General features: G+C 45.1%; 1 protein-coding gene across 1 annotated transcript; it reads right to left on the reverse strand.

Moving 5' to 3' along the window:
- Window positions 1–383: 383 nt before the first annotated feature.
- Lrrc31 (leucine rich repeat containing 31) lies at window positions 384–24,927 on the reverse strand. Its single transcript, XM_076573915.1, has 8 exons — window positions 24,786–24,927; window positions 18,926–19,069; window positions 16,567–16,734; window positions 16,221–16,388; window positions 14,808–14,975; window positions 10,471–10,638; window positions 4,154–4,321; window positions 384–1,381 (listed from the first exon to the last, which is right to left on the reverse strand). The coding sequence occupies exons 1-8, from the start codon at window positions 24,925–24,927 to the stop codon at window positions 1,086–1,088; spliced, it is 1,422 nt and encodes a 473-aa protein (XP_076430030.1). The 3' UTR covers window positions 384–1,085.
- Window positions 24,928–26,109: the final 1,182 nt, after the last annotated feature.

Consider the following 26,109-nt stretch of genomic DNA (forward strand, 5'->3'; position numbering starts at 1 on the left):
TCACACACATACATACACCAACACACATGTGAACACATATACACATGCACACACACCACACACATACATACACATGCAAAGAAGATTATATGAGAATGTTACAGTTAGTGTTTTTCACAGTAGAATTGTATACATAGACATGTGTGTACACACATACACCTTTGTGGAACACATGTAACATATAGGGAAACAAGGCAGAAAATCTCAGAATGATAAATAAATCAGATGCATCACCAAAATATGAACACCTTTGGTGGGATTTCTAAATAGTCAATGGATTAATTATTCATCCCAAACAAACGAAAATTCTGCTCTAAAACATCATCTTTGTTTTTTAAGATATACTAAAGACACACATTATTATTATCATTATTTTGTGTGTGTATATGTGTATGTGTGTGCATATGCAGGTGTATGTGTGTACAGGTGTTTGCTTATACAGGTGTATTTGTGTATATGTGTGTGCATGTGCAGGTGTGTGTGTATGTGTGTGTGTGAGTGAATTAATGTTATGTTTTGTATAGTTCTCTTAAGAAATTGTTCTTGAATGTAGGTTTGTAGGTTCTTAGGAAGGTTGAGAATAGTAATTATAATTTTGTATAGCTCTGTTTATGTTAGAATTATTATGTTAAGTTTGATGCAGTTGCATCAAGAGCTTGCAACTCTTTTAAAATATAAAGAAGAGGAACCTGTTGTAGCCCACTAGGTTTCCTGGTGGCTGTACCCAGCAGGACTGCATGGGAGATTGATTAGACCACGGCCCTGAGTACCAGGTGTCTGTAAGGGTCTAACTAGCTCCACCCCTTGTCATTGTTATAAATAGACCTTTGGAATAAAGCTCTGGGCTGGTGGATAAGGATCCAGGCCCACCCAAGGCTATCCTGTGTTCTCTCTCTGTTTCTGTCCACCTCTATGTCTAACTAAGTCTCTTATCCCTCATTCCTCAGAGTTCCTGGGGTAAATAATTATGAGGGCTAGTCCCCCACAATTCATTTACATTCTTTTGTTCTATTGGAGAAGTGTTCATTCCTTAGGGAGCAGCCTACTGAAACCCACCATGGTCAAACTGAATGCCCCTTCCGTGGTCATGGGTAAAGCAGCATCCTAGTTCCTCCTCTTGTGAGGCTGGGATAGCCCATCTTCTCATCCCTACCTATCTCAGTGACCACAGGAAGTTTGGTCACAGCGCATAGTAAGTGCCTAAACCATTGCCCACAGCCCCGGGACCTCGATGGCCCAAGGCTGATGTCTAGTTCAGTTAGCTTTTTAAGGAAGCAGAGGTTTTGGCAGAAGATGGCCCATCCGGTGTCACAGACGCTGCTGTTGTAGCTCAGGTCAAGCTTCTGCAGCTCGGCTAAGTGGCCTGTCCGCATGGCTGAGGCTGGAAAATAAAATCACTCTAAATAGAAGGATGCTCTCTCCTTTGGCTGTTCCCCATTTTCAGTAATATACCCAGCAGCACCTCTTCTGAGATTAGTAGCAATTGATAACTTACTTTTAGCTAGTGGTCTCGTTTGGGGCATCAGAAAGTATTTTAGTGAGAAACTTTATCTCCATGTATCCCATATACACCTCAAAAATAGACTCACCCCCTTTTCTAGACCCCAACTGGAAGAATTTCATTTTTGCATTAGTTTAAGGTCTTTGCTACACTGGACTGCCTGACCTACTGCAGATATTTCCTAATTAAATGCACAGGATAATGGCTCACTGGCTTTGATTAAGGACCATTTGGTGCACAGCCATCTTACTGTTAAATGCTGACTAGTTATTCATTATTGTTAATTCTATCTAACTATCCATCCAATAATTATTTGACTGAGTACATTTATTTTGGAGGTGCTGGGAGTTGAGCCTGGGGTCTCAAACATGCCAGGTAAGTACTCCACTACTGAGTTACATCACCATCCCTAACAGTAAGTCCAATGTACAAACTGTTCTGTTCACTTTAGAGACTTCTGGTGCACAAGACAGTTTTCTCTCTGAATAGCCTTTATCATATTGTGGCCTAAGGGAAGATGATGCTTCTGCAACAGGAAGTAGGCAAGTTACCCAAGGCAAACGGCACCTGTATCCCTCTTCAGCTGAACCAGGAGAGGGTTAGGAAGAAGAGATAAATGATGCAGAATCTTAGAACAAAGGATCTTGGGAGTCTTTCACCCACCCACAGATCAGTGGTTTGTGGAATATCCCTCTGACAGTCTCTATTGACGGCCACCATGGCCTGTCCTCCACTCCATGCTCTTTCGGCCCATCATGAAGCTGACCTCATGGAAGGAAGCCCTTTTGGGGACCCCGGTCTACCCCACCCCCACCACCTTGGTCAGCTCATCTCGAGGAATACTTGTGGCTCCAGAAATCAGGGAGCTGATAGCAGAGTAGTGATGGGTGTTCCCAAAGCTAGATGGGAGACACCAGGCTTTCCATTGCTCCCAGATGGAGGTGGACACCAGGACTGTAATTCGAGGGGATATTGGGCTAAGGTACATTGCCTGGGCTCTGATAACTTAAATTATTGCTTATTAAATTCTCTTTCCATACTTCTAAACTGCCCTAGGGCAAGTGTCAGGTTTGTGCTACAGTACCTCTTTAAGCCTTCTCATGTCTTTTTTTTTTAAACACAGAAAGAATGAACTTCACTCAAAGCCTTCAGCAAGCTTATATCTGTAATAATTGATACTCAGTTCAATTATGTTGACAAGCTGTTTTCTTTCTCTTTCTTCCCTCCCTCCCTTCTTTCCTTTATCTTCTTTCTTTCTTTCTTTCTTTCTTTCTTTCTTTCTTTCTTTCTTTCTTTCTTTCTTTCTTTCTTTCTTCTTTCCTTCCTTCCTTCCTTCCTTCCTTCCTTCCTTCCTTCCTTCCTTCCTTCCTTCCTTCCTTTCTTTTTTTTTTTGACAGGGTCTCTCTGTGTAGCTCTGGCTGTCCTGGAACTCACTATGTAGACCAGGCTGGCCTTGAACCCGGAGTTCCACCTGCTTCTGTTTCCCAAGTGCTGGAATTAAAGCTGTGTGCCACCACCACCTGGTATGTTTTTTCTTTATTTTATGTAATTTTTATGTACTTAACTTTAAAAAATATATTTTTATTGTATATGAGTGTATGTGTCTATGTGGGGCTACCACACCTAACCGCAGGTGCCCCTGCAAGCTGTGGATCCCCCAGTGTGGGCGCTGGGAACCACACATGGGTCCTCTGCAAGAGCATTATGCATTCTTAGTTGTGAGATATCGCCCCAGTTCACTGTCATTAATTTTTTATATTATTAACTTATTTTGAGATGCCAGGGATTGAATCCAGGATCCAGTGCATGCTAGGCAAGAGCTTTACTACTGAGATACAGCCTCAGACCCTTACCCCTTTCTTATTTAAATAAGGCCCCAAAGCATTTTGGAGTCAATTTTGGGGAAAATTAATAGTACCACGTAGTTAGGGCACAGTTAGTGCAAGTAGACTGCAGAGGATGGACTCTGCGACGGGAGGTTGGAGCAGAGTTCCCTCCTCACCACCTTCTTCTCTTCAGAAACACTCTCCCCGGTCATTCGGCTTCAGAATTACATTACTTGGTTTAACCAGATTTTTTTAAAGCTGATACTGGGAAAAAGGAAGCTGCCACAGCCCCAGGTCCCTCAGCCCCAGATCCACCACCTGGTCCCTCAGCCCCTGGTCCACCACCTGGTCCCTCAGTCCCAGATCCACCACCTGGTCCCTCAGCCCCAGATCCACCACCTGGTCCCTCAGCCCCAGGTCCACCACCTGGTCCCTCAGCCCCAGATCCACCACCTGGTCCCTCAGCCCCAGATCCACCACCTGGTCCCTCAGCCCCAGATCCACCACCTGGTCCCTCAGCCCCAGGTCCACCACCTGGTCCCTCAGCCCCAGGTCCACCACCTGGTCCCTCAGCCCCAGATCCACCACCTGGTCCCTCAGCCCCAGGTCCACCACCTGGTCCCTTAGTCCCAGATCCACCACCTAGTCCCTCAGCCCCAGGTCCACCACCTGGTCCCTCAGTCCCAGATCCACCACCTGGTCCCTCAGCCCCTGATCCACCACCTGGTCCCTCAGCCCCTGGTCCACCACCTGGGCCCTCAGCCCCAGGTCTGCCACCTGGTCCCTGCTTTGTGCCAAGACTGTCCTGGGAGGGATTAATACAAACCCAGGAGAACCAGGTCTTCTGTCACCAGGGCACAGCTGCTCAGCCTCAGCACTCGGAGAGACCTTGACAGCTTCAGTGTTTGAAGAAGGAGCTCCAGGTTCCCACCAACACACTTGTTCCAAGAAAGGTTGAGTGTTTCCAGGGCAGGGAGGTGGACAGATGCTTCGGCTAAAATTGTAACAATAAGAGCGTTAGTAACTTGGATCCCATGGAAGACCATAAGAGCCAGAGTAGTCTATGAATATGCCTAGGGCTGAAAAGGTTGTACTTGGGACCCTACTGGCAACATTAAGAAAGCTAGACTTAGTTAAATGGGATCCCCATTAGCTGGGATTTCTTTTATTTCTTTTGTGCTTAAGAAGGAGAAAGGGCTAAGGAACCCAGAAAGCTGGTCAGAGTTTTCAGAGTACACCTGGATTGGTACCTATGCCAATGTTTAATCCCAATGTTTGAAATTCAGAGATGGGGCCAAGCTTCTCTAAGACTCAAGCTGTATTTGTGTTTATTTCATGCAATTACCCAAAGTGTGGTGGTTTGAATGAGGAAGGTCCCCATAAGCTCATATATTCAAATGCTTGGTTCCCAGTTGGTGGAACTGTTTGGGAAGGACTAGGAGGCATGCCCTGTGGAAGGAGGTGTGTCATCGTGGGTGGGCTTTGAGGTTTCAAAAGCCCACACCAAGCCCAGTTTCTCTCCCTCTGCCTCCTGCTGGTGAATCAGATGCAAGCTCTCAGCTACTGCCCCAGCCCCACGACTGCCTCCTGCTGCCATGCTCCTCACCGTGATGGTCATGGACTCACCCGCTGAACCTTAAGCAAGCCCCAAATTAAATGCTTCCTTATATACGTCGCCTTGGTCGTGGTGTCTCTTCACAGAAATAGAAAAGCAATGAAGACACAAGGAAAGGAACTAACACATTTTGGATGGAGTTTTTAAATTAATTCTCAGATGGCTCCTAAGTTAAAGTTAATCATGACAACTCATCCCCAAGCATAATAAGCTTTTTTTTAACTGTCTGATTTTTATAAAGTATTCAAGAGGAAATCCCGCCCACTCATGGCACATAGGTCTATAATAAAGAAAAGTCAAATGTTCCAGTTGTCTTACAAAAGTGATGTAGAATCAGCTTGAGTGGTAGACTTGTGTCCATAATGTGCTTGTGTGTAATAGTTGCCTTGTTCTCTACTGGTTATACAGCTGCAGTGGACGGGCTGTCTCTGGAGACCTGCCACTTCCTCAACATTTTTTTTCTAGAGCAATATAGGCTTTTCTTAATAGGAGGTATATTTATGAAACATCATATTGTTCCCAAAACTACTGTATTCTGTAATTTTTCCACATGAACATTAAGCAGCAGAATGTCTGTTTTGTGGGCCTATCTAATTACTTGGTGAATTACAGTCTCCCTTGAGAAGTCTGTTACCTACTTACAATAACTAAATGTAAAGAATGTAGAAAATGTGCTTTAGGGAGGGACATTAGACAACCATACAAATAAGTACATGAATTAGATCTTAGTCTTGAGACAGGTACTTGCTGTACAGCCCAGGCTGGCCTCCATTCTGTGATCCTCCTGCCTCAGCTTCCGGGGTATTGGTGTTACAGGCAGGCACCACACATTTTGCCTTAATTATAATTTTGACAAAGGCTACAAAGAGGCTCCTAATTTAGCTGGTGACTGTGTTAAGGATCAATAGTCACACCTAGACCTGAAAATTGTGTGGGAACTACCAGGAAAGAGCAGAGGCTGAAAGCCGAATGTTCCAGAGATCAGAACCGGAGCAGCTGAGAACTCAGAGATGCTGAAGAGTCAGCAGGAATCTGCCTGAGGCTGGGTCTAAGAGGTAGAGGGGTGCTGGGCCAGCTCACTGGGCCCTTTTAGGTCACATTCAGGAGCATGGGCTTCACCTGAGCTACTGCAGGAGCTGTTCTGGCCGTTCTAAAACTGAGGAAACCCAATTTGCTTTTAAATGAAATTTACAGATTCTGCAGTAATATAAACAACTAACATTTGTTGAGCATTATGAGCCAGGCAGCTATCCCAGAACTGTCTATGTATTAAAGCCACTTGTTTTTTACAACCCTCTGATGTCCATGCGGTTGCCACAGTTTTCTATTTTACCGATGAGGAAGTAAAAACGCTGAGGTCTCGGGGAACTGCAGTCACACAGGCCACAAGATCCAGAGCCAGATCTGCCTGCCGGTGTGTCATCAGGTGAACTGAACACTCCCCCACAGAGTGATTATAACCAACTTTAAGGCACTCATAGACCCATCAAACACATCATAGACATTCTGTAGACATTCCAAGGCCCCATGCTAAAATCATCAAGTCTGAAAGGTTTACAGCCTGGCACAGGGCTGGCAGAAGTCCACAGAAAAGACCAAGTATGTGGGGCTGAAAGGAGAGGAAGGGTTCTCCAAATACAGACTTCTTTAAGTGGTTTTATTAATAGTTACTAGAAAATAACCTTATCATTAATAGGGTACATTTATTTCCTTTAATTATGGACCTGTCTGCTCCATGGCACAATTTTAAAGGATTTTTTAACTGGCATAATATGTAAAAGAGGATCAAAAGCAGGACTGTTTCCACCGTCATCCAAGAATCACCATGGAGACATACCTCAGGGTGTGCCTATGAGTGTGTTTCCAGAGACGTTAAGACACTCCCAAGGCACATCCATCTCTCTGCCCCTCAGTGTGGCTGTCACGTGACCATGCCCCGGCACTGTATCTCAAACTGTGCACAAAACAGTTTTCCCCTTAAGCTGTTTTCACCAGGCATTTTGTCCCAACTTCAAGTAAAGTGACTAATTCACATCCAAGTCCACAGTTCTAGCCATGTGCACACTTACAAAGAGTGTATTAGGTTTCTTGTTGTTTTAAATTTTTATTTGGGGAACAACCTGTATCTTCTTCAGTGGTTGATGCCAGAGAATATACCTTGTTTCTAGGGAATGTGGTGGGTTTTTGTTTTGTTTTGAATTGCTCTTTTAAATCTTGAATCAAGATAACACTTTAAAGACATTAATAATTAAACAATTCTTGAGACTGGTAATATGTCCTCAGGAGCCAAGACCAGTCTAGTCAGTCAGTCAGATTTCTGCTGCTGTAACAAAAGGCCTCCGAAGGCTGGGCATGGTCGTGCCTGCCTATAATGCCATCGTGTGGGAAGATTGGGTGGAGAACGGAGATTCTGAGGCCAGCTTGAGTTACATAGTGTGACCTTGTGTCAAGGAAACAGTCCAAGACAAAACAGCCCAAGGGAAGCAAAGGAGCAAAGATTTGGCTCTATGACTTCAGGCTCTGTGACACAAAACGTCTTGCTGAGGAGAGAGTGGTGGAGGAGAGTTGCTCGCCTCAAGACAGCCAAGAAACAGGAGGAAGCAGCGGAACCTGGAGTGCTCCAGGATTCCTTCTCCTGACGGGACCACAGCTCCTACAGATCCCAGCGCTTCCAAAAAACAGCCCACTCAACTCCGAGTCTGTCATGGTTGACACACTGATGAGGTAAGACACAACTAGTCGCCCCAGGATACCACTCCAGTGTATTAATAATGTGAATTATGACATCCACCAGTTTCCTTCTGTGAGTCTGGAATTCCTGAGAGGATATTTGCATGACTGAACCTCAGTGAAACCCTTGCTTGCAGGTTCAGATGAGTTCTACTAAAATAGGTCACACACATCACAATTCATTGCTGGAGTAGTTAAGTGTGCCCTGTGTAGCTCCACTAAGAGAGAACTCTTGGGAGACTGTACTTGGTTCCCTGGGGCTTTTCCTCACAAACATTTTCCTATTCTGGTTTTATTTTGTGTCCTTTCCCTGTAATAAATCTTTGCTATGAGTACAGCTATATACTGAGACTTGAGTCTTCTTAGGAATCAATGAAATTGGAATACTGCTGGGGACACCAGTACTGTATGCACAAAGTGCTGGTTTACCTGAGTGGTATGTTTGGGGACATTCCCCAATGTCCCTTTACCTCTAAGCACCTCCTTCCACTTGCCAGCCGTGATGGGAAGAAATTCCAAATCTTGATATAGGCAAGGATGGAGGCATGGCCTTCAGGAGTCCTAACACAGCATGGGTGCTGTGGGGAATGAATGCTAGGTGGTCAGCTAGACTCAGACACTAGTAATTGTGATGATATATTGTATACCCTGTTATTACTCCTAGCCACTTCTGGAGTCACATGACCATGCATGCACTGTCAGCAGTCAGGCAAAATGTTTAGTCACTTCAGGGCCTTATGTCCTACATTATCCGTGCACGATGTAGTCACGTAATCTGCATGCAGCATGATCATGTACTCTATGCACATGCATGGCATCACTACATAAGCCCATATACGCATGTGCAAGGTGACCTATAAAAGCAGACTCTACCCGGTCCCTCTTGCCAGAGGTAGCACATACCTCTCTCTCTCTTCCTCCCTCTCTCCCTCTCTTTCTCCTTCCCTCCCTTCTTCCTCCCTCCCCCTGCACCTTTCTTTTAGGTAGGCCTACCCACCTCCACCCTTTCCCTTCCCTGAAAAAAAAAATCTTATAGTGGGTTCCATTGTACCTCATGTTTTCTCATGCCCGGTAAATAACGCCAACAAATAAATAACATACCCTAATAAAATTTGCCTGAAAATCAGAGGACAGAGCCAGCCACTAGATTAAACATAGAGGCCAGGCAGTGGTGGCACACACACCTTTAATCTTAGCACTCATGAGGCAGAGCTCTGTCTGGATCTCGGTGAGTTCAAAGCTACTCTAGACTACATGAGATTGATTCAGTCTAGGACAGAAACAGGCCTGGCAATGGTGACACACACCTTTAATCCCTGTACTTGGGAGTCACACACCTTTAATCCCTGTACTTGGGAGTCACACGCCTTTAATCCCTCTACTTGGGAGTCACACGCCTTTAATCCCAGCACTAGGAAGGAAGTGCTATGGCTGGGCCAAGAAAGGCGTATAAGGTGTGAGGAGACAGGAACTAGAGCCCCAACTGCTGAGAACTCAAGCCCTTTTCAGCTAAAGGCCTTTTTGACTGGAGCCCTTTCAGCTAGAAAGCTTTCTGGCTGAAGCCCCTGTAGATGTAACCAACCATCTTATTAAATAAGAAACACAGAACCAATGCAAAGAAGAAAGCCAAGAGATCAGAGCTAAGAGCCTTACCCTGCAGCTAGCCTCTTCAGCCAAGAGACCTCTCTGAAAGAGACCTACTTCCTGTCTGTTTGTCTTTATATAGTCTTTCTGTTCTGCCTTCTCACTGGTTGTAAACCCAAACACATGACTGCCTCATCACTGCCTGTATGTACAGCCCTCCAGGTCTTCTATGGTATTGAGATTAAAGGCGTGTATCTCCAATGCTGGCTGTATCCTTGACCACACAGAGATCTACTTAGCTCTTCTACCAAGTGCTGGGATTAAAGGTGTGCACCACGAACATCCAGCTCTGCTGTGGCTTGCTATTAGCTCTGACCCCCAAGCAACTTTATTTATTAACACACAAATAAAATCACATTTCAGTACAAATAAAATACCACCATAAGCCCCTTTTTGGCTGGACCCCTTTTGGCTGAGGACTCAGAATCATTAAGTCAGAGGATTCGTGGAGTTGGTGAGGTGAGAAATAGCTGTGGCTTGTTCTTTTGTCTCTCTGATCTTTCAGCATTTACCCCAATATCTGGCTCTGGGATTTTTATTAAAAGACTGTTGAGTAATTTGTGTTTCAAACAATATCTCTTTCCATCAGACTCACAGCATCCTCAATTCATGTTCCCTCTCAGCAAAATTACAAGTTACTGGACACAGACTTCCAGAGTTGGCTTCATATAACGTAAAACAAAATGCTATTCGGAGCTTAGGCTGTAGCTTGGTTGGTAGAGTGCTTGCCTAACACACACAAAGTCCTGAGTTCGACCCTCAGTGCCACACAAACTGAGCATACTAGTGCATGCCTGTACTCCCAGGTCTGGGAGGCAGAGGCAGGAGGACCAGAAGTTCTAAATCACTGTCAGCTAAATAGCAAGTTCAAGGCCAGCCTGGGCTTTATGAGATCCTGTCTCAAAAAATAATAAAAATAAAATAAATGCCACTGTCATTCATACAACTTTTAAGATCACTTTTAAGAGAATATATTTTCTAAAAAAAAAAAAAAAAAAAAAAAAAAAAAAAAACAACAAATAAACAAACACCCAATTAGTCTTTAGTGACTAGTCCTTTTCTTGGGATGAAATTCATGGTTATATATATGTGTGTGTGTGGGTCTCCCTCAGGTCATTGCCTGGTGCATGCTAGGAGCTAGGAAGCTCTCTTACCAAGAGCTGTGAAAGTCTCACTTTCCAAAGCACAACTGTTGATCAGTAATGACTTCAGTGCCGGTAAAAATCGGAGCCTGCTGAGTAGGTTTTCGGAAGAGCAGCCCACCTTTCTGTTGGAGGACAAATCCAGTTCTTGAAGGTGTGAGAGTAAAGGGATCACCTGAGCTGTGGAAATATCAACCACGACATGTATGAGGCACTGCTTCACAGAGTCGCAGGAACGTCTGGCTCCCACAGTCTTCCTAGCGTGGCTTCTACAGAACTCATCTGTACAGCACTACCCTCCCTGAGACCCCCACACAGACTCTACCACAGGCAAATCAGCCTCTCTCCAGGTTGCTCTTCGGGCTTCTCTGTTCCCGAGCCTCTCTGTGGACTAGAACATAAAAGCAAAAGTTTAGGAGACTGAGTTCTAATCCTAGAACTGTGCAACTAGCTGGACCTGGTGGTTCAAACCTGTATTGTTGGAATTCTAAGGAAAGGGGGGAATTGGTTGTCCAAAGCCCACCTGATTGGCTTAGTGAAACCTTGTCTCAAAATAAAAGGCATAGAAGAGGACTGGAGGTAGAGCCCCGTGGTAGAGTAGTTGCTGGTGTGAGTAGGCCCAAACCCCACGACCACAAAAACAATCGCGGTAGCTAATCCTGTAGGAGATCAGCACCAGCCAGCTCCTCTGGAGCTTAGTTTCATTAATCATAAGACACCTGCATCACAAGAGAATTAGAGAAATAAAAAGGCTTGCTCCTAATAGATTCCTTTAGTGCTGGCACACATTAATGTCTGACATGGTCATTCTCTTCTCAGAATGTCAAGTGCCAGTAAAGACAAGTCACCAGAGCACGTGCCTGCCAGTGCCAGCATTGGAGAGGGGGCCTAAGGAGCCCGCTGAGCCAAAAGGAGCTGCAGGGAATCATGGAGTTGCCCTGGTCCTGCTGCCTTGAGAGGCATGCATCATAGGTTTTTCAGATTATAGTCCATGGATTCTGGGGCACTGTGAGCCTTTCAGTTCCCAAGAAACTGAGGCACTCCCTCAGGCAGAGAAACACTCAGGCCACCTTGTGATTCTATATGTTCCATGGAAGTCAGTGAAGATATGTGACAGGACAATTGGTCTTAGACACGAATCTTGTAGACCCTGTATGGTTTGCAAACGTCACTGTATCCTGGCAACTACCATTGTGTTGATCCTGGCAACTGCCATTATATTCTGTTTCTGATAAATGTATAAAAAATGATTGCTTGGAATAAACTTGTCACAGCCTCAGTCCTGCTGTGACCCCTCCAACCTGTACCTGGTCAAAGGTTCATCTCTCACCAGCCATATCAGGTAACCCTGGCCTGGTAAGTAAGTGCTGGAGCTACACGTAGCCAGAGTCTACTATCTTCCTGCTACTCGCCTGCTTCGAGGCCTCTCTGGAGCCCTTACCAACATAGGAAACATTATCCTAGGAGATCCGTGGAGCTGGCTTATCTCGTGGAGCCTTCCAGGGCCACCCAGGCACCTCTCAGTCACTGTCATATCTGTAGTGGTTTGAATGAGGATGTCCCCCCCAGGCTTAGATGTCTGAACACCTGGTTCCCAGTTGGTGGTGCTGTTTGGGGAGGTTTAGGGGGTGTGGCCTTGCAGAAAGTATGCTGATAGAGGTAGGCTTTGAGGGTTTAAAGACTCTACACCATTTCGAGTTTTCTCTCTCCTTGTGTTTGAGGTTCCAGATGTGCACCTCAGCTTTCTGCTCCTCCAGCCATGCCTGCCACTTGCTGCCATGCCCCTGCTCCACTACCGTGGACTCACTCTTAGACCCATGAAATCACAAGCCCAAATACTCTTCCTTCTATAAGTTGTCTTTGTCATGGTGTTTTCTCACAGCAACAGAAAAGAATAACTGCTACTCATCTTTCTCCCAGCACCCATGACTGCACACTCTTTTCTTGCTTACATATTTGTTTTCTTCCCTCACTGAAGGCGAGCACTGTGTGTGGGAGACTACCTCATCCCCAGAGTGGGGGCCAGTATCTGAAACATCAAGACACAAAAGTGTGTATGAGAGAGGGGGTATGGGAAAAGAAAGAAAAGGAAGAGAAGGTCGGATTCGTGGTCCCAGTTGGGGTAACCATTCCCTGGTATCCTCCTCAGCAATTCACATTTCACCACATACTGTGGATAGGTTTTGTTTTATTCCTGCCCTAGAAGACTGATACTCTGTCTCAATTTCCATGGGCCATAGTACAGAGCCTCACAACTGGAAGATTAATCAGCAGTTACTAGCTAAATAAGCAGTAATTCTTTGAAGTTATTTGCAGTGATAAATAAGTGTTCAATTATTTAGCATCATAAGGTAGAAAATGGATGCATGTTGTGGGGAACCCATGAAATCCTGAGTGAATATGTATAGTTGACACAAGAGCCACCATGTCAGAGACCCCAATGCCTCAATCCCACAGGAACGGCAAGACCTTCCCCTGGTCCAAGTATGGATGCTGACAGTGTTTGCAGAAAGTTTCCTCCTTGTGATGACTGTAGCCTGAGACTGCTCCCTACAGAGACTCCCTAGATTAGTTAATCCCTCCTCTCTCAGATGTGTGTAATAAACACTCTCCTCTCTCAGATATATAATAAACAGCCTCCTCAGATGTATGTAATAAACATCATCCTCTCTCAGATGTATGTAATAAACATCCTCCTTATTCAGATATGTGTAGTAAATAAACACCCTCTTCTCTCAGATGTATGTAATAAACATTCTTCTCTCTCAGATGTATATAATAAACATCCTCCTCTGTCAGATGTATGTAATAAACAGCCTCCTCACTCAGATATGTGTAATAAACATTCTCCTCACTCAAATGTCTATAATAAGACCACCTCTTTATTCAGCTGTATATAATAAGCTCCCTCCTCTCTCAGCTGTATGCAATAAAACCCCTTCCTCATTCAGTGGTATATAATAAATGCACTGAATTTCCAGGCTGTCAGTGTGTCTTCATCAAAGCACATGGCCCACCTGATGTCAGCCTTTCTGTGTTTCTGTCATTCTTCATTCCCAACACCCCAGTCACACCAAGTCCAAAGCCATGCAGATCACAGCAGCATCTCACTTCCTTTTTTAAAAATCAAGCAGCAGAAGAACAATGCATTTGCTGAGGTTCTTACATGATCATCAGCTGCCCGGGAGACTCTCCCATGTCCTAGACAAGGGAGTTTATTCCCGTGCTGTGACAGCAGTTAACAGTGAAGCCCCTCTAGCACATTCTCACCCCTGAGAGCAGCAATGTAAGATGTGACATTCAGTGTTGAGCTGTGCCACGGCGATCTGGTAGCCAGGTAACTCAGTAGTGTCCCCTCCGCCCGTGATAGAAGGGGTAAGGCTCTTGCACAGTGCTCTGTGGAGAGTGAAAAGGACTTTTCCACTTAAAGCCTTCATGAACACTTTGAACTTTTCACACTTTTCCAGATTGAGGGACAAGAATCTAAGGAATAATTCAGCAGACCCCAAAGGTGGTTGTTAGACCTGGAATTTTATTTTTACTATTTTCCTTCCCCAAAGTGTACTTTAAAATCTATATCATTATTATTATTATTATTATTATTTGTCATCCATTTGCATATTAAGCATGCCCTTAGTGGGAGACGGGAATATGCCGGTACCTACACTTGAGCAATGGAGAGATTCAGGATCAGATCCACTCCTACCTTGGAGGTTGCCCTCTACCTGAACAAAGGAAGAGCAAAGGCTCAAAGGCCACAGGATGCCAGGTATGTCTGAGGCTGGTGAGGCCTGAGTGGAGTCCAGTGAGATGCGGATCTCGGAACAGAGGCAGAGAGAAGGGGCAGGGAGACATTTGGGCTCTTGCTAAGCATGCTCAGTGTCTTGAAGGTTCAGTATGGCCGCATGTGGGCGGGGAGGAATAATTTCTGGTCTCGCTATGGGAAAGTGCATTTCCGTATTACAGGTAACAACCACAGAACTACATTGATGGTAGGAAAATAACTACTGCTCTTTGAAGTTGTGATGCCCACCATTATGCACCACCAACGGCTGCTTTTCAGTAACTGCCTTTTCTCTAGTATCTTGATGCTGTCATTTAAAAGCCACATTTTGGTGTTCTCTCTACAGATCTGTACATAATCAAGGTTGTGACACTAAGACACTTGTTTCTAAAAGGCGAGAGAAATTCAAATTTTTCTCCTTCAAGTACCAAATCTTGGATTCTTTAACATTTACTGGTCAGCGCACACACAACTCTGATGACCTGGTCAGTGAATTCAAGCATCCACCCCAACTCGCTAACTTCCCAGGCATTTCCACAGGTTCTGCTCCCCGGGGTGCACTTACTCAATGATTCCACGTCATGGGCTGTGAGTGAGCACTGGTGAAGATCTAGGACTTCTAGATGCTCCAGCAAAGCCAGCTGAGCGGGCACTTCTTCAAAGCCTCCACCCAGCTCTTTGTTGCCAGAGAGATCCAGTGTTCTCAGCACATCCAAGGATGCAAAGGTACCATCTGCAAAGCAGGTTCCAACCCCTCCTGAAATCTGGACTGTGAGGCAGTGGGCAGGTGAGTGGGGAGGGAGAGGAGCAGAGCCAAAGGGGGGGGGTGGAGGTGGGGGGGTAACTGCAGAGTCCCTGCCGATTGGGCCTCAGCAGACCCAACAGAGACTTCACAAGCCCTCTCTCTAAGATCCAATTGGCTGCCACTAGTTCTTGTCTGAATCTCTGAGGACACTTGTCTATAACCACCACCTACACTTGAGCGCTGACCTTAGATTTATTTCCTCAGGCTGCCAGTTAGAAGGACACTGAAGGCTCTGAAGGTCACAGGGGAAAATGGTGTCATTCCCTATAACGAGGCCACTCTACACAGAGAGCAAGTGTTCCTATGGATCCCACTAGAGCCATTATTATTATTTTATCAATATCAATATCTTCCGGGCACTGAGCACAATAAAGTTGATGTCTTCAACAGCGATAATGAACCTACCCAGTGTCCAGATAATACCTTAGATTTGCTGGCCTTTCAGAGCTAGTCAGTTGAAAAGCTTGTCTGTTCTGTGGTGTTCAGCCTTGAGCCTTCCACTCGCTCAGCATGTAGGAGTCCTGGCACTGAGACAGCCCAGCCTCTTCACCTCTTTTTACTTTTGATTTGAGATATTTTCATTAAGTTGCCAGGGTTGGACTTGACCTTGTAACCTAACATCCTCAGCCTTTAGAATCTCAGGTCTACACTACCAAGCCTGACTTAAGAGGGTCCTTTTATTTTGTTTTGTGTTTTTCTGTTTCTTTTTTGTAATAATAAAGTCTACGTTTATTGTGAATGATTTCAAAAATAAATAAGGCTAGCATGTACTAAGGCCCTGGTTCAGTTCCCAGAACTGAAGCAAATAAACAAAAAAACAAATAAATAAAACAATGAATATTTAAGTTCATATGTTCTAATAGATTTTAAATAACATATATGCTATATGATACATTTAAATTTTTTTCATTTATCTCTATTGTGTATGAGTGTGTATGGGTGTGAGTGTGTGTGTGTGTGTGTGTGTGTGTGTGTGTGTGTGCCAAAGTGTATATATGGAGATCAGAGAACAACCTTATGGAGATGGTTCTCTCTTTCTACCATGGTCCTGGGAACCAACCTCAGGCGGCAGACCTGGGTGTTTTTACCTGGTGAGTTGCCTCACCGACCCTGACATATAATACATTTTATACTTTACATGCACAATCTTAAATTTAACAATCGTTAACTCACCCAGTATTCTGACACTCTTTGGGGATAATCCACAGGAATGCAACTTCAATACCTTCAGGCCTGAGGTGCATTTTAACCCTTGTGCTATGACGTCTAGACTACTGCCAATGTTCCTGTTAATGGAAAGGTCAAATACTTCGAGTCTCTGCAGCTTAGGTAGCAAGTGACCTGAAAGGGAATAAATCCAAACAGGAAGAGTGTCCATGTGGAAGCCAGAGGTTAGCCCGAGGTCTACTGCAGCTCCCTGGGCCCTGGGGACAAAAAGCACCTGCGGGCAGTCCCAGCAGCTAATCACAGGCATCTTTCCTACATTTTTCTGGGAAGAACTCTTATGAATTCCACTTACCCACAAACTCTGCATCCTGTGACGTGAGGGCGCAGTCCGCAAGTTCAAGTGTTCGAATCCTGCTCCCTTTTCGGAATGTACGGAGAACCTGAGGCAACTTTCCTCCCACGTTGCTGTTCCAGGATAAACTCAGTTCTTCAAGTACAGGTATCTTTTCAAGAGCGGCTCCTAAGTACCAAATATCCCATAATTCAGTGGGCGCTGGCTCAGAAAGGCAGAGACGTCATTCACAACCAGGACCGCCAGTAATTAGGGAATACCGATGCTGAGGCGGGTACTGTGTTTGCTGATGAGGAGCAAGGAGAAGAAAGGGACCTGGGTCCTGCCCCTAACAACAGAGTGAGCGCCTCCATGTGCAAGCACAGCATTCTAGTCCTTCCAAAGTTCAGGAAGCCTGTTCCGGGGGAACCACAGCTGTAAACAATTGACCCAGAGGCAGCGTCTTTGCCAGGCTGTTCTCTGGAAGCCAGGATCTATTGCGCGCAACCCGTCTGCTCCCTTCACCCACTCTCCCTGGCATCAGACTGGGCACAGGTAGAGCAGAGGCGAGCCGGAAACCTAACACCACAGTGGTCGAGCTCACTTGGACACCAAGACTGTAACGTGCGCTGAACGTTAGAGAGAGAAGAAGCAGAGCTAGGTGGACAGGCAGCAGCCACAGCCAGGGGGCTCAGAGGACAGAGGGGGAAACTTTGTTCCTTCTTGCCTGGAACCATTTCATAGAGAAAACCACTGAGGTGGGACAGCAACCAATCAGAGGTGTGGGAGTCTTGAAATCCTCCCAAGGGACTAACAAGAAAAGACATTTGGCACTCATTTTGTTAACACAAATCTCTGAAGATAAGGGAATGACCAAAATATTTCATCAAAATAGAAAAAAGTAAATAAAGCAGCAAACATTTTAGTAAAGCATTTGGGTAAGTAGTATGAGTTTGCACAAATGTTATCCTTTTTTTTCCCAGCGTATATTTAACTTAATTGAGGCTCTAGTGCCAGCTAAACCAAGTTTTAGTTTTTAAAAAAACTTATTTTGATCAATTTTTTAAGGTGGGTTAGAAAAATAAAGGAGGTAAGTATTATTTTGGAATTTAAAAACAGATTAACTGCTATCTACTCCAGTTCTTCCGTTTTATAGATGAGATTGTGAGACCCAGAGTGAGCTAGCATTACAATAGCCCGGTAAAAGCCATGCAGTCGGAGTCTGGTCCGTTTTGTTCCGTCCTTATCCACAATCTGGGGTGCAAGGCACGGAAGTGCCCAGCCATGCTCTTGACCATCCGCATCAGGGACAACACCGACTGCTTGCCCCTGAGGGGTCAGGACGACAAGATACTTCAAGGGAAGCCCTGTTTTCTGTTTCTATTTCTAAGTTTTTGATCTGTGTGTTTAAAAGCGCGTGTGCTCTTGTGTGCGCATGTGCGTGCATGCGCACATACATGGGAAGCCATAGAATGACCTTTGGTGTGCTTCAAGTGCCTCTATCTTCCTCGGGGTTTGTTTGTTTGTTTGTTTGTTTTTGAAAAGAGGTCTCTCACTCGCTCGCTGGAGCTTGCTGAGCTGGCTGGCTAGCAGGCTTCAGGGATCTGCCTGTCTCTGTCTCCATGGCACTGTGATTCTAAGCCCATGCCGCCACATTCAGCTTCCATGGATTCTAAAGTTCAAACTCGGGTCCTCATGTTCGCAAGACAAGCTTTTTATGAACGTAGCCACTTTCCCAGCCCCTGTTCTTTTATTGTGAAAGACCCCCGCTCCATTATGAGGACATGGGGCTTTGGGCCAATGAAATGCTCCCCCCCATAACTTAGCCTAAGAAACGCCATTCTGCAGGAATCAGAAAAACAGGAGTTCACAGCTGTGACTAACTAGCCAGCCGGCCTTGGAAGAAAAAGATAACTATGGCCAGCCATCGGGCCTAAGATAGGGGATAATTGGGTCAGCGGCCTTGGGAGTAAGACAGTTGATATTTTATGGCGGGCCCCTGGCCTTGAAGAATAAGCAGCTGGCCTGGACAAGGCCAAATCAGCCACACACATACGACCCCAAGTTCACCCTGGCCTTCTTTGAAACAACCAATAGGGACCCTGTAACTATGCTTCTCGCTTCTGTAACCGCGCCTCTGCCCCTGGGATCCCATAAAAAGTCCCCCTTGCCCTAAGAAAGCGCGCAAGTCCTCCAAGAGACTTCGCCCCAGGTACCTGGTCTAAATAAACCCTCTTGCTTTTGCATCTGATCTGTGGTTTCGGTGTGTTCCTTGGGTTTGGGGTCTCTCCCGGAGGAAGATCTCAGCCGGGGGTCTTTCAATTGTTTTTCAAGTTGTCGTGCAGAGAGAAGTCCCATCTTAGGGGAGGCGTCGCCTTACCCAGAGTTTGAACATCCTCAGTGGTGAGTCCGCAGCCACGCAGCCTGAGGACTCTCAGCTTGCTGGCCAGATGCATTTGCTCAGTGAACAAGTGGAGTGTCCCGCTGACAAAGTCATTCCAGGAAATGTCCAGTTCCTCCAGGTCTGCGAGGGAAGGCAGCAAAGCAGCTCAAGTGGGCAGAAGAAATGCAGATCTGTGTGTGTGACTTGTGATTGGTAATGATCAGAACTCAGTGCCCATGTGCTCGGGATGTAATTTTGGATAGTATGAAAATGCAGGGGGCAGGCATGTTGACATTTAGCAAATCAGGGATCTCTTGCTTGCAAGAGAGGAAATTGTGCCATTTATATTCCCCATTTCTTGGGATATTTTCTATTTTTTGCCAGAAAGGGAAAAAAAATGCACTCTATAAACACAGTGATATCTACACGGGATTGTATAGAACTTTCTGTGTTATTGTTGACCGCTGAGGTAGAAATGGCAACTCTGTTTCTGCTCCACTACTACAGCTGTTACTGGTCTGTGAATACTGCTCTTGATGTTGCTAAGCCCTCTGACACGCATCCCCTGGCTCTATCAGACCCTCAGACTGGAAGCTGGAGAATGTACCGGGGCCAGGTCAGCAGAGAAAAGGATTGTCTGCATGTTTTTGTAGCTGACTTTTTCTTTTTTAACCAGCTACCAAATCATAACACAGAGACTTCTTATTACTTATGAATGCTCAGCCTTATCTTAGCTCTTATTTTAATCTGTTTCTCTTTATTTATGTTTTGCCTCGGGGCTTTTACCTTCTTTCCTTCTGTGTGTCTTTCTTTCACTGCTTCTTGTGTCTGGCTGGCGGCTGCCTGGCTTCTGGCCCTGGTGTGTCCCTCTTTTTCTCCCTCATTTTCCCCCTTTCTTCTCTATTGTTTTTTTTCTAGATTTCTCCTCCTACTTGTTGTCTCTGCCCACCAACCCCACCTGTCCCTCTCCTGCCCAGCTATTGGCCGTTCAGCTTTTTAGTTGATCAATCAGGTGCCTTAGGCAGGCAAGGTGAAACAGCAACACATCTTTACATAATTAAACACATGCTGCATAAACAAGTGCAACACATCTCTGCTTAGTTAAAATAATATTCCACAACACATTTTCTTTATTATCTTGATCACCCAGCCATCACTACCTTCTACTTATTGATTACTATTAATTTTGAGACAGAGTTTCCCTATGCAGCCCTGGCTGGCCTGGGATTTGCCAGGTATCACAGAGATGCACCTGCCTCTGCCTCCAGCATGCTGGGATTAAAGGCCTGCCCCCCACCATGCTCAGTGCTAGCTTAAGTTGTTGTTTTTACTCTTTGGAGGGGCCCACCACCCAGCTCCTAATTAAATCACACATGGAGGCTTATTCTTAATTATAAATGCCTTGTCTTAGCTTGGCTTATTTCTAGCCAGCTTTTCTTAACTTAAATTATCCCATCTATCTTTTGCCTCTGGGCTTTTCCTTTTCTATTCCTGTATATCTTTCTTTGTTTCTCCATTGCTGGTTGTGTAGCTGGGTGGCTGGCCCCTGATGTCCTCTTCCTTCTCTGGCTTCTTCTTCTCACCTTTAAGATTTCTCCTTCTATATATTCTCTCTGCCTGCCAGCCCTGCCCATCTTTTCTCCTGCTCACTATTGGCCATTCAGTTCTTTATTAGACCATCAGGTGTTTTAGACAGGCACAGTAAAACACAGCTTCACAGAGTTAAACAGATGCAACATAAACAAAAGTAACACACCTTAAAATAATATTCTATGGGTTTGGGGATTTAGCTCAGTGGTAGAGCACAGCGCAAGGCCCTGGGTTTGGTCCTCAGCTCTGGAGGAAAAAAATATTCTACAACAACCTTATACCTAAATGGCCAGTGATGCGAGATTTTGTGGATTCAACCTTCTCTGAGGACCTATCACAGCTTGTTAAAGAGCAAAGTTACCCTCTGTGGGAAATTCTCAAAGGACACCTTCATCTTCAGGAAGAGCAAGACTTGAGGGTGGAGATGGCCTAGTGGAGGAGGCAAGGCACGCATGAATTCTGCAAGTCTGTCTGAGCATCCAAAGGACAGCCCAGGACGCAATGCACTGGGCTTCTGTGGTTTCGGGTCAAGAGAATCTGGAGTTACCAGTTCTGAAATGACAGCTCCAGCAAAAACCTCTTTCTTCTAGCAGCATTCAAAGCACTGTAGCCATTGATCCTGTTCATCATGACCAAACTTTATACAGGATCAAACCACTGAATTCTAAGGCAAAATCAACAACAAAAATAGAGGAAAAGAAAAATCTTGCTTTTCTGACACCAAACACTGAGTTGGCTGCTGCTGACTGCTTTCGTTCCAATTTTTGTTTGAACTCATAAAGGAAGTCAGGCCTCCTTCCTGGTGACAACTTCATGAAGAAAATACAACTACTGTACTCAAAACACAGGCCAGTGGTAAAAACCAGCTTCCATCAGAGTCCCCTGAGGACTGGCTGAGGCATGGGTCCTAGAACAGCCTCCATCAGAGTCCCCTGAGGGCTGCTAAGACATAGGACCTAAGGCTCAAAGAGCCCAGTTCTGTAGGTTTGGGTCGGTAGGTTTGGCTGCCTTCCCAGAACTGCTCAAGCGGTTCTGATCCTTAGGCGCTGGCTTATAGTTCCCACTAAGAGTCCTATCCCAGGGCTGCGGGCATGGCTCCGTGGGTAAAGACTCTTGCCCACTCAACCTGAAGACTTGAGTTTGATCTCAAAGTCCTGTGCTATATAGAGAGGGAAATGACTTTCTCAAGTGTCTTCCTACCAATACATATGAGATATGTCATGCACATCTGCATACGCCCACACACAACAAATTAATCAAATGATTAGTGTAACTTAAAAACATTTTTTAAAGAACCCTGTCCCATAATGGCATAGATTTTAATTTAAATTAATTTTAAGTAATTAAAATAGTGTTATAGTCTAAATATCTGTTTCCTCCCCTCCCCCTGCACACATTGAAAGCTAATCCCTACTGTAATGCTACTAAGAGGTAGGATCTTAGGCTGGAGAGTTAAGAGCCCTGCTGCTCTTCCAGAGGGCCCAAGCTCAATTCTCAGCACCCCTGTGATGGCTCACAGCCATCTGTAACTCCAATTCCAGGGGTCCAATGCCCTCTTCTGCCACTGATAGCACACAATGCACAGACACACATGCAGGCAAAACACCCATACATGTAAAATAATAAAACAAAAAAAATTTAAAAAGAGAAGAACAGTATCCTCATCACATAATTAATTCATGAAGGTGGAGCCCTCGTGAGCATAATTAGTGGCTATGGTGGTTTGAATGGGTGCCTATAAGTCTCGGCATTTGGATCCTTGGCCATTTGTTAGCAGCCCTGTTTGGGGAGGCTCAGGCAGTGTGGCGTGGATGAAGGAAGTGTATCCCTGGGGCAGGCTTTGGGGTTGGTTTCAAAAGCCATGCCCTGTTTCCAGCGCACTCTGCTTCCTGTTTGTAGTTGGAGATGTGCACTCTTGGCGGCTGCTCCAGCCTGCATGTCTCCCTACTGCCTGCTACCTCACTCCAAAGTTAAGGACTCGAACCTTTGGAGCCATAAGCCTAAAACAAACTCGCCTCCCTGTAACTAGCTTTGGTCAGTTGAGGACAGTAGTTGTTTTGCTTTACTCTTTGGTGCTGTGGGATGTCTTTCTGTATGCTGTGAATATGTGTTGTTCTCATTGGTTAATAAAAAGCTGACAGGCCAGTAGCTGGGCAGGAAGTTAGGCAGGAAACCCAAACTGAGAATGCTGGGAAGGAGAAGGGCAGAGTAGATGGAGAGATGAGAATGCCACACTGAGAAAAGGTACCAAGCCATGTGGCTAAACATAGATAAGAATTAGGTGTTAATTTAAGTGTAAGAGCTAGTCAGTAATAAGCCTGAGCTACCAGCTAAGCATTTTTAAGTAATATTAAGTCTCCAAATCAATTATTTTGTAAGCTGCTGCTGGGTATTTGGGAATTACTGGCAGAACAGAAACTTCTGTCTACACTTTGGCTCTTTGAGGGCCCACCACCCAGCTCCCAAACAATCACACGAAGACTTATTATACTTACAAATGCCCAGCCTTAGCTTGGCTTGTTTCTACCCAGCTTTTTTTTAAGTTAAATTATCCCATCTACTTTTTGCCTCTGGGTTTTTCCCTTCCTTTATTTCTATATATCTTTTCTTTCCTTCTTACTCCACATCTGGCTGTGTGGCTAGCCCCTGGCATTCTCCTGTCCTCCTTTTCTCTCGTCTCCTTCTCCTCCTCCTCCTCCTTCTTCTTTTTCTTCTCCTTCTTCTATTTATTCTCTCTGTCTGGCAGCCCCTTCCTAGCTCTTTATTAGACCATCAGGTATTTTAAACAGGCACAGTAACACAGCTTCACAGAGATAAACAAATGTAACATAAAAAAAATGCAACACAGCTTTGCATCATTAAACAAATATTCCACAGCATAAACAAATAAATGTAACACATCCTCAACTAATATCCCACAAGAGAGGACACCAAATTCAGGTGCAGTTTTGGCATCTCTCATTGGCGGACACACACAGTCTCATCGGGGGCTTATTTTAAGGTATCTGAGAAGCAGAATACAAGAGTGGCAAGGGAGGAGGGTTCCTGACACCCCTAGGCATGCTATGGCAGCAAACATGGTTACTTTTGTTTGTACAAGAGGTAAGCTGTGGTTGCTGGGAGTAATGCTTTTTGTCACTCAACAAGGCAATACCCTTAACTTCTCTGCATCTGGTGAGTTGATCATTTGGGGGAACAGATTTATCTCAAAGAACAAGAAGCAATCACTACATAGGTAAAATTGCTCTGGAAGAAAAGAAATGAATTGATCTTCTCAGCTCAACTCACATCTGAGAAGCTTTAGGAAGGACCTTTTTTCTTTTTTTCAAAAGGGAACCACCCACAGAAAGCTTTTATTTGTTCAAAGATATCAATACCTTTAGCCATATGTTTCCTCCATGTCCCGAGTTCCTCCAGTCCTGCCTGGCCCTGAGGTCCCTCAGCCACTTATAAAATAATTATTCAAAGACTTAATATTATTTACAAACTTGTGTGGTCTATGGCTTTAGCCACTTGCCATCTAGCTCCTTCATCTTAATCAACCCATTTCTATTAATCTATATGTTGCCACGTGGCCATGGCGTTACCCATCTGCTGACACCTTGTTGCTCTTCCAGCAGCTGGCTGGCGACTCTCTGTCTCTGCCTTTCTTCTTTCCTGTTTCTCTCCTTGGATTTCCCGCCTGCCTCTAAGCTGCCTCACCATAGGCCAAAGCAGCTTATTTATCAACCAACAGGAACAACATATATTCACAGTGTGCAGAAAGACATCCCCCAGCAAATACCTTTTGCAGTAAAACAAGAAACAGCCCCAATAACTTCAGTACTTTCAAAACCAACAAACCAGCCTTGTTTCTCATTAGAATATAAGGTGGTTTGTTTTGTTTTGTTTCACAATAGTGAGTTAATGGATCCCAGGCTGCCTTGAAACTCCCTGGATAGCCAAAGATGACCTTGAACTTCTCCTTTGACGCCACCTCCCAAGAGCTGAACTACAGGTGCGTGAGGAGCTAGGGTGGAAACCAGGGCTTCGAGAAAGCTAGGTAAATGCTCTCTTAACTAAGCTATATCCCAGCCCTTGGCATGAGTTTGTTTGCTTTCTAAATAAACAGTGTTTTGCTGCTTTCTGAGACCACATGAGAGACCTCAGTGTGCCACGTGGGTCACTATGTGAGAGGCCTCAGTGTGCCACGTGGGTCACTATGTGTGTTTTGACTGTTCTTGATATAAAGGCCTTACATCCTCATACAAGGCAGCGTCATACAGACCTGCTTCTTTCGCAGCTGCTGCTGTCAATCCGCAGGTGTTGAAGTCTAGACACCTGTCCGCAGCCTTCCTGCACAGCTTCTTCAGGAACCAGTCACTTTCTTTCATACTGGACTTCCGTTCCATTTCTAAACCAAGAGGCATAGCTGTGTAAAACCCAAAGAATTTGCTTTTGACAACAGTTAAAAATATAAATAATCATGATCCAGTGTGGAAAGAGATGGGTACCAGCCCTGAGTTCGTTCCCTTAGGAAACCTCCCAAGGTGAGAGATGCTGACCTGGGACAATCATTGGCCCTGTTCCTGCTCCCAGGTGTTCAGATATGCACCGAGAGCCTGAGGCAGTCAGTGGACTTCCTCTCCTGGCCAGCCCGGGCTTCTCAGCTTCAGAACTGAGTGTGCACTGAGCAGCTTGGGCTAGCATTTCAGAGGTGTGCTGTTTGAAGAACATCCATCTCTCTGGCCAATTCGATGTAGGTAACTCCCAAAACCAACCAGTGAAGAATGGCAGGTACAGATGTCGTTATCGAGGTCCAGGAGGCCTTGGGGAGTGAGGGAAAGATGTGCAGGTTAGTTTCCAGATGCAGACTATTCGGCTGCAAACGCGGGATGCAAAGAGAGCAGTTCTTGAGAGAGCTGCGGCATTTTTCTACTGCCAGGGGTTGCCTTCAGAAGCCTCACGTGTCCTCCTCACTATTAGGGAGATCTTTGCACCACCCTACCAAGTTCTTCTATAACAACACTATGCTACAATAATATGTGTGTATGTGTGTATATATGTATGTGTGTGTGTGTGTGTGTGCATATATACACAATAGCAAAAGTCAGCGACCTTACCAAACACTGATTACATACCAATTCTTCATGTGTTTGCATGCAATACCACTTAAGGCACACAATGTCCTTCTGTCATAACAAAAGAACATGAATGTACTGATGGTGGCCTTAACGTGGTTTTGTTAAGTGAAAATGTATCATTTTAGAGAGGTACACATAGCACATTGAAATCCAATACAATTTTAACTCCTAAATATACACATATTTTTACTCACCCTAACTAAAAAGTGTAAGGCCAGCCAGGTGTGGTGACACTTGTCTGTAGTCCCATCCCTTGGAAGGATGAACCTGGAGGATTTCTATGAGTTCGAGGCCAGTTTGGTGTCTACAGTGAGTTCTGGGCTGGCCAGGACTGCTTAGCAAGGCCGTGTCTTAAAACACAAAGAAAAGTTGTAAGGCCACATAAGTAAGGATGAATGCATTTTGTGTTAGTGGGAGCTAAAGTTATCAGAAGTTTAGACTAAGGGGTTGAGGTAACCAAATTCCAGT

The sequence above is a fragment of the Peromyscus maniculatus genome, chromosome 6, assembly GCF_049852395.1.
Source record: "Peromyscus maniculatus bairdii isolate BWxNUB_F1_BW_parent chromosome 6, HU_Pman_BW_mat_3.1, whole genome shotgun sequence".
NCBI classification, from domain to species: Eukaryota; Metazoa; Chordata; class Mammalia; order Rodentia; family Cricetidae; genus Peromyscus; species Peromyscus maniculatus.

Bases quoted from the DNA above. Each gene is read 5' to 3' on its own strand.
- Lrrc31 (XM_076573915.1), bottom strand. From the start codon at position 24,927: ATGCCTCTTGGTTTAGAAATGGAACGGAAGTCCAGTATGAAAGAAAGT. The intron at 16,735-18,925 runs GTAAGGCGACGC...TTTGGTACTTAG, and splicing joins TGAGGATGTTCAAACTCTGG to GAGCCGCTCTTGAAAAGATA. The intron at 14,976-16,220 runs GTGAGTTAACGA...CCTGCTTTGCAG, and splicing joins AAAGAGTGTCAGAATACTGG to ATGGTACCTTTGCATCCTTG.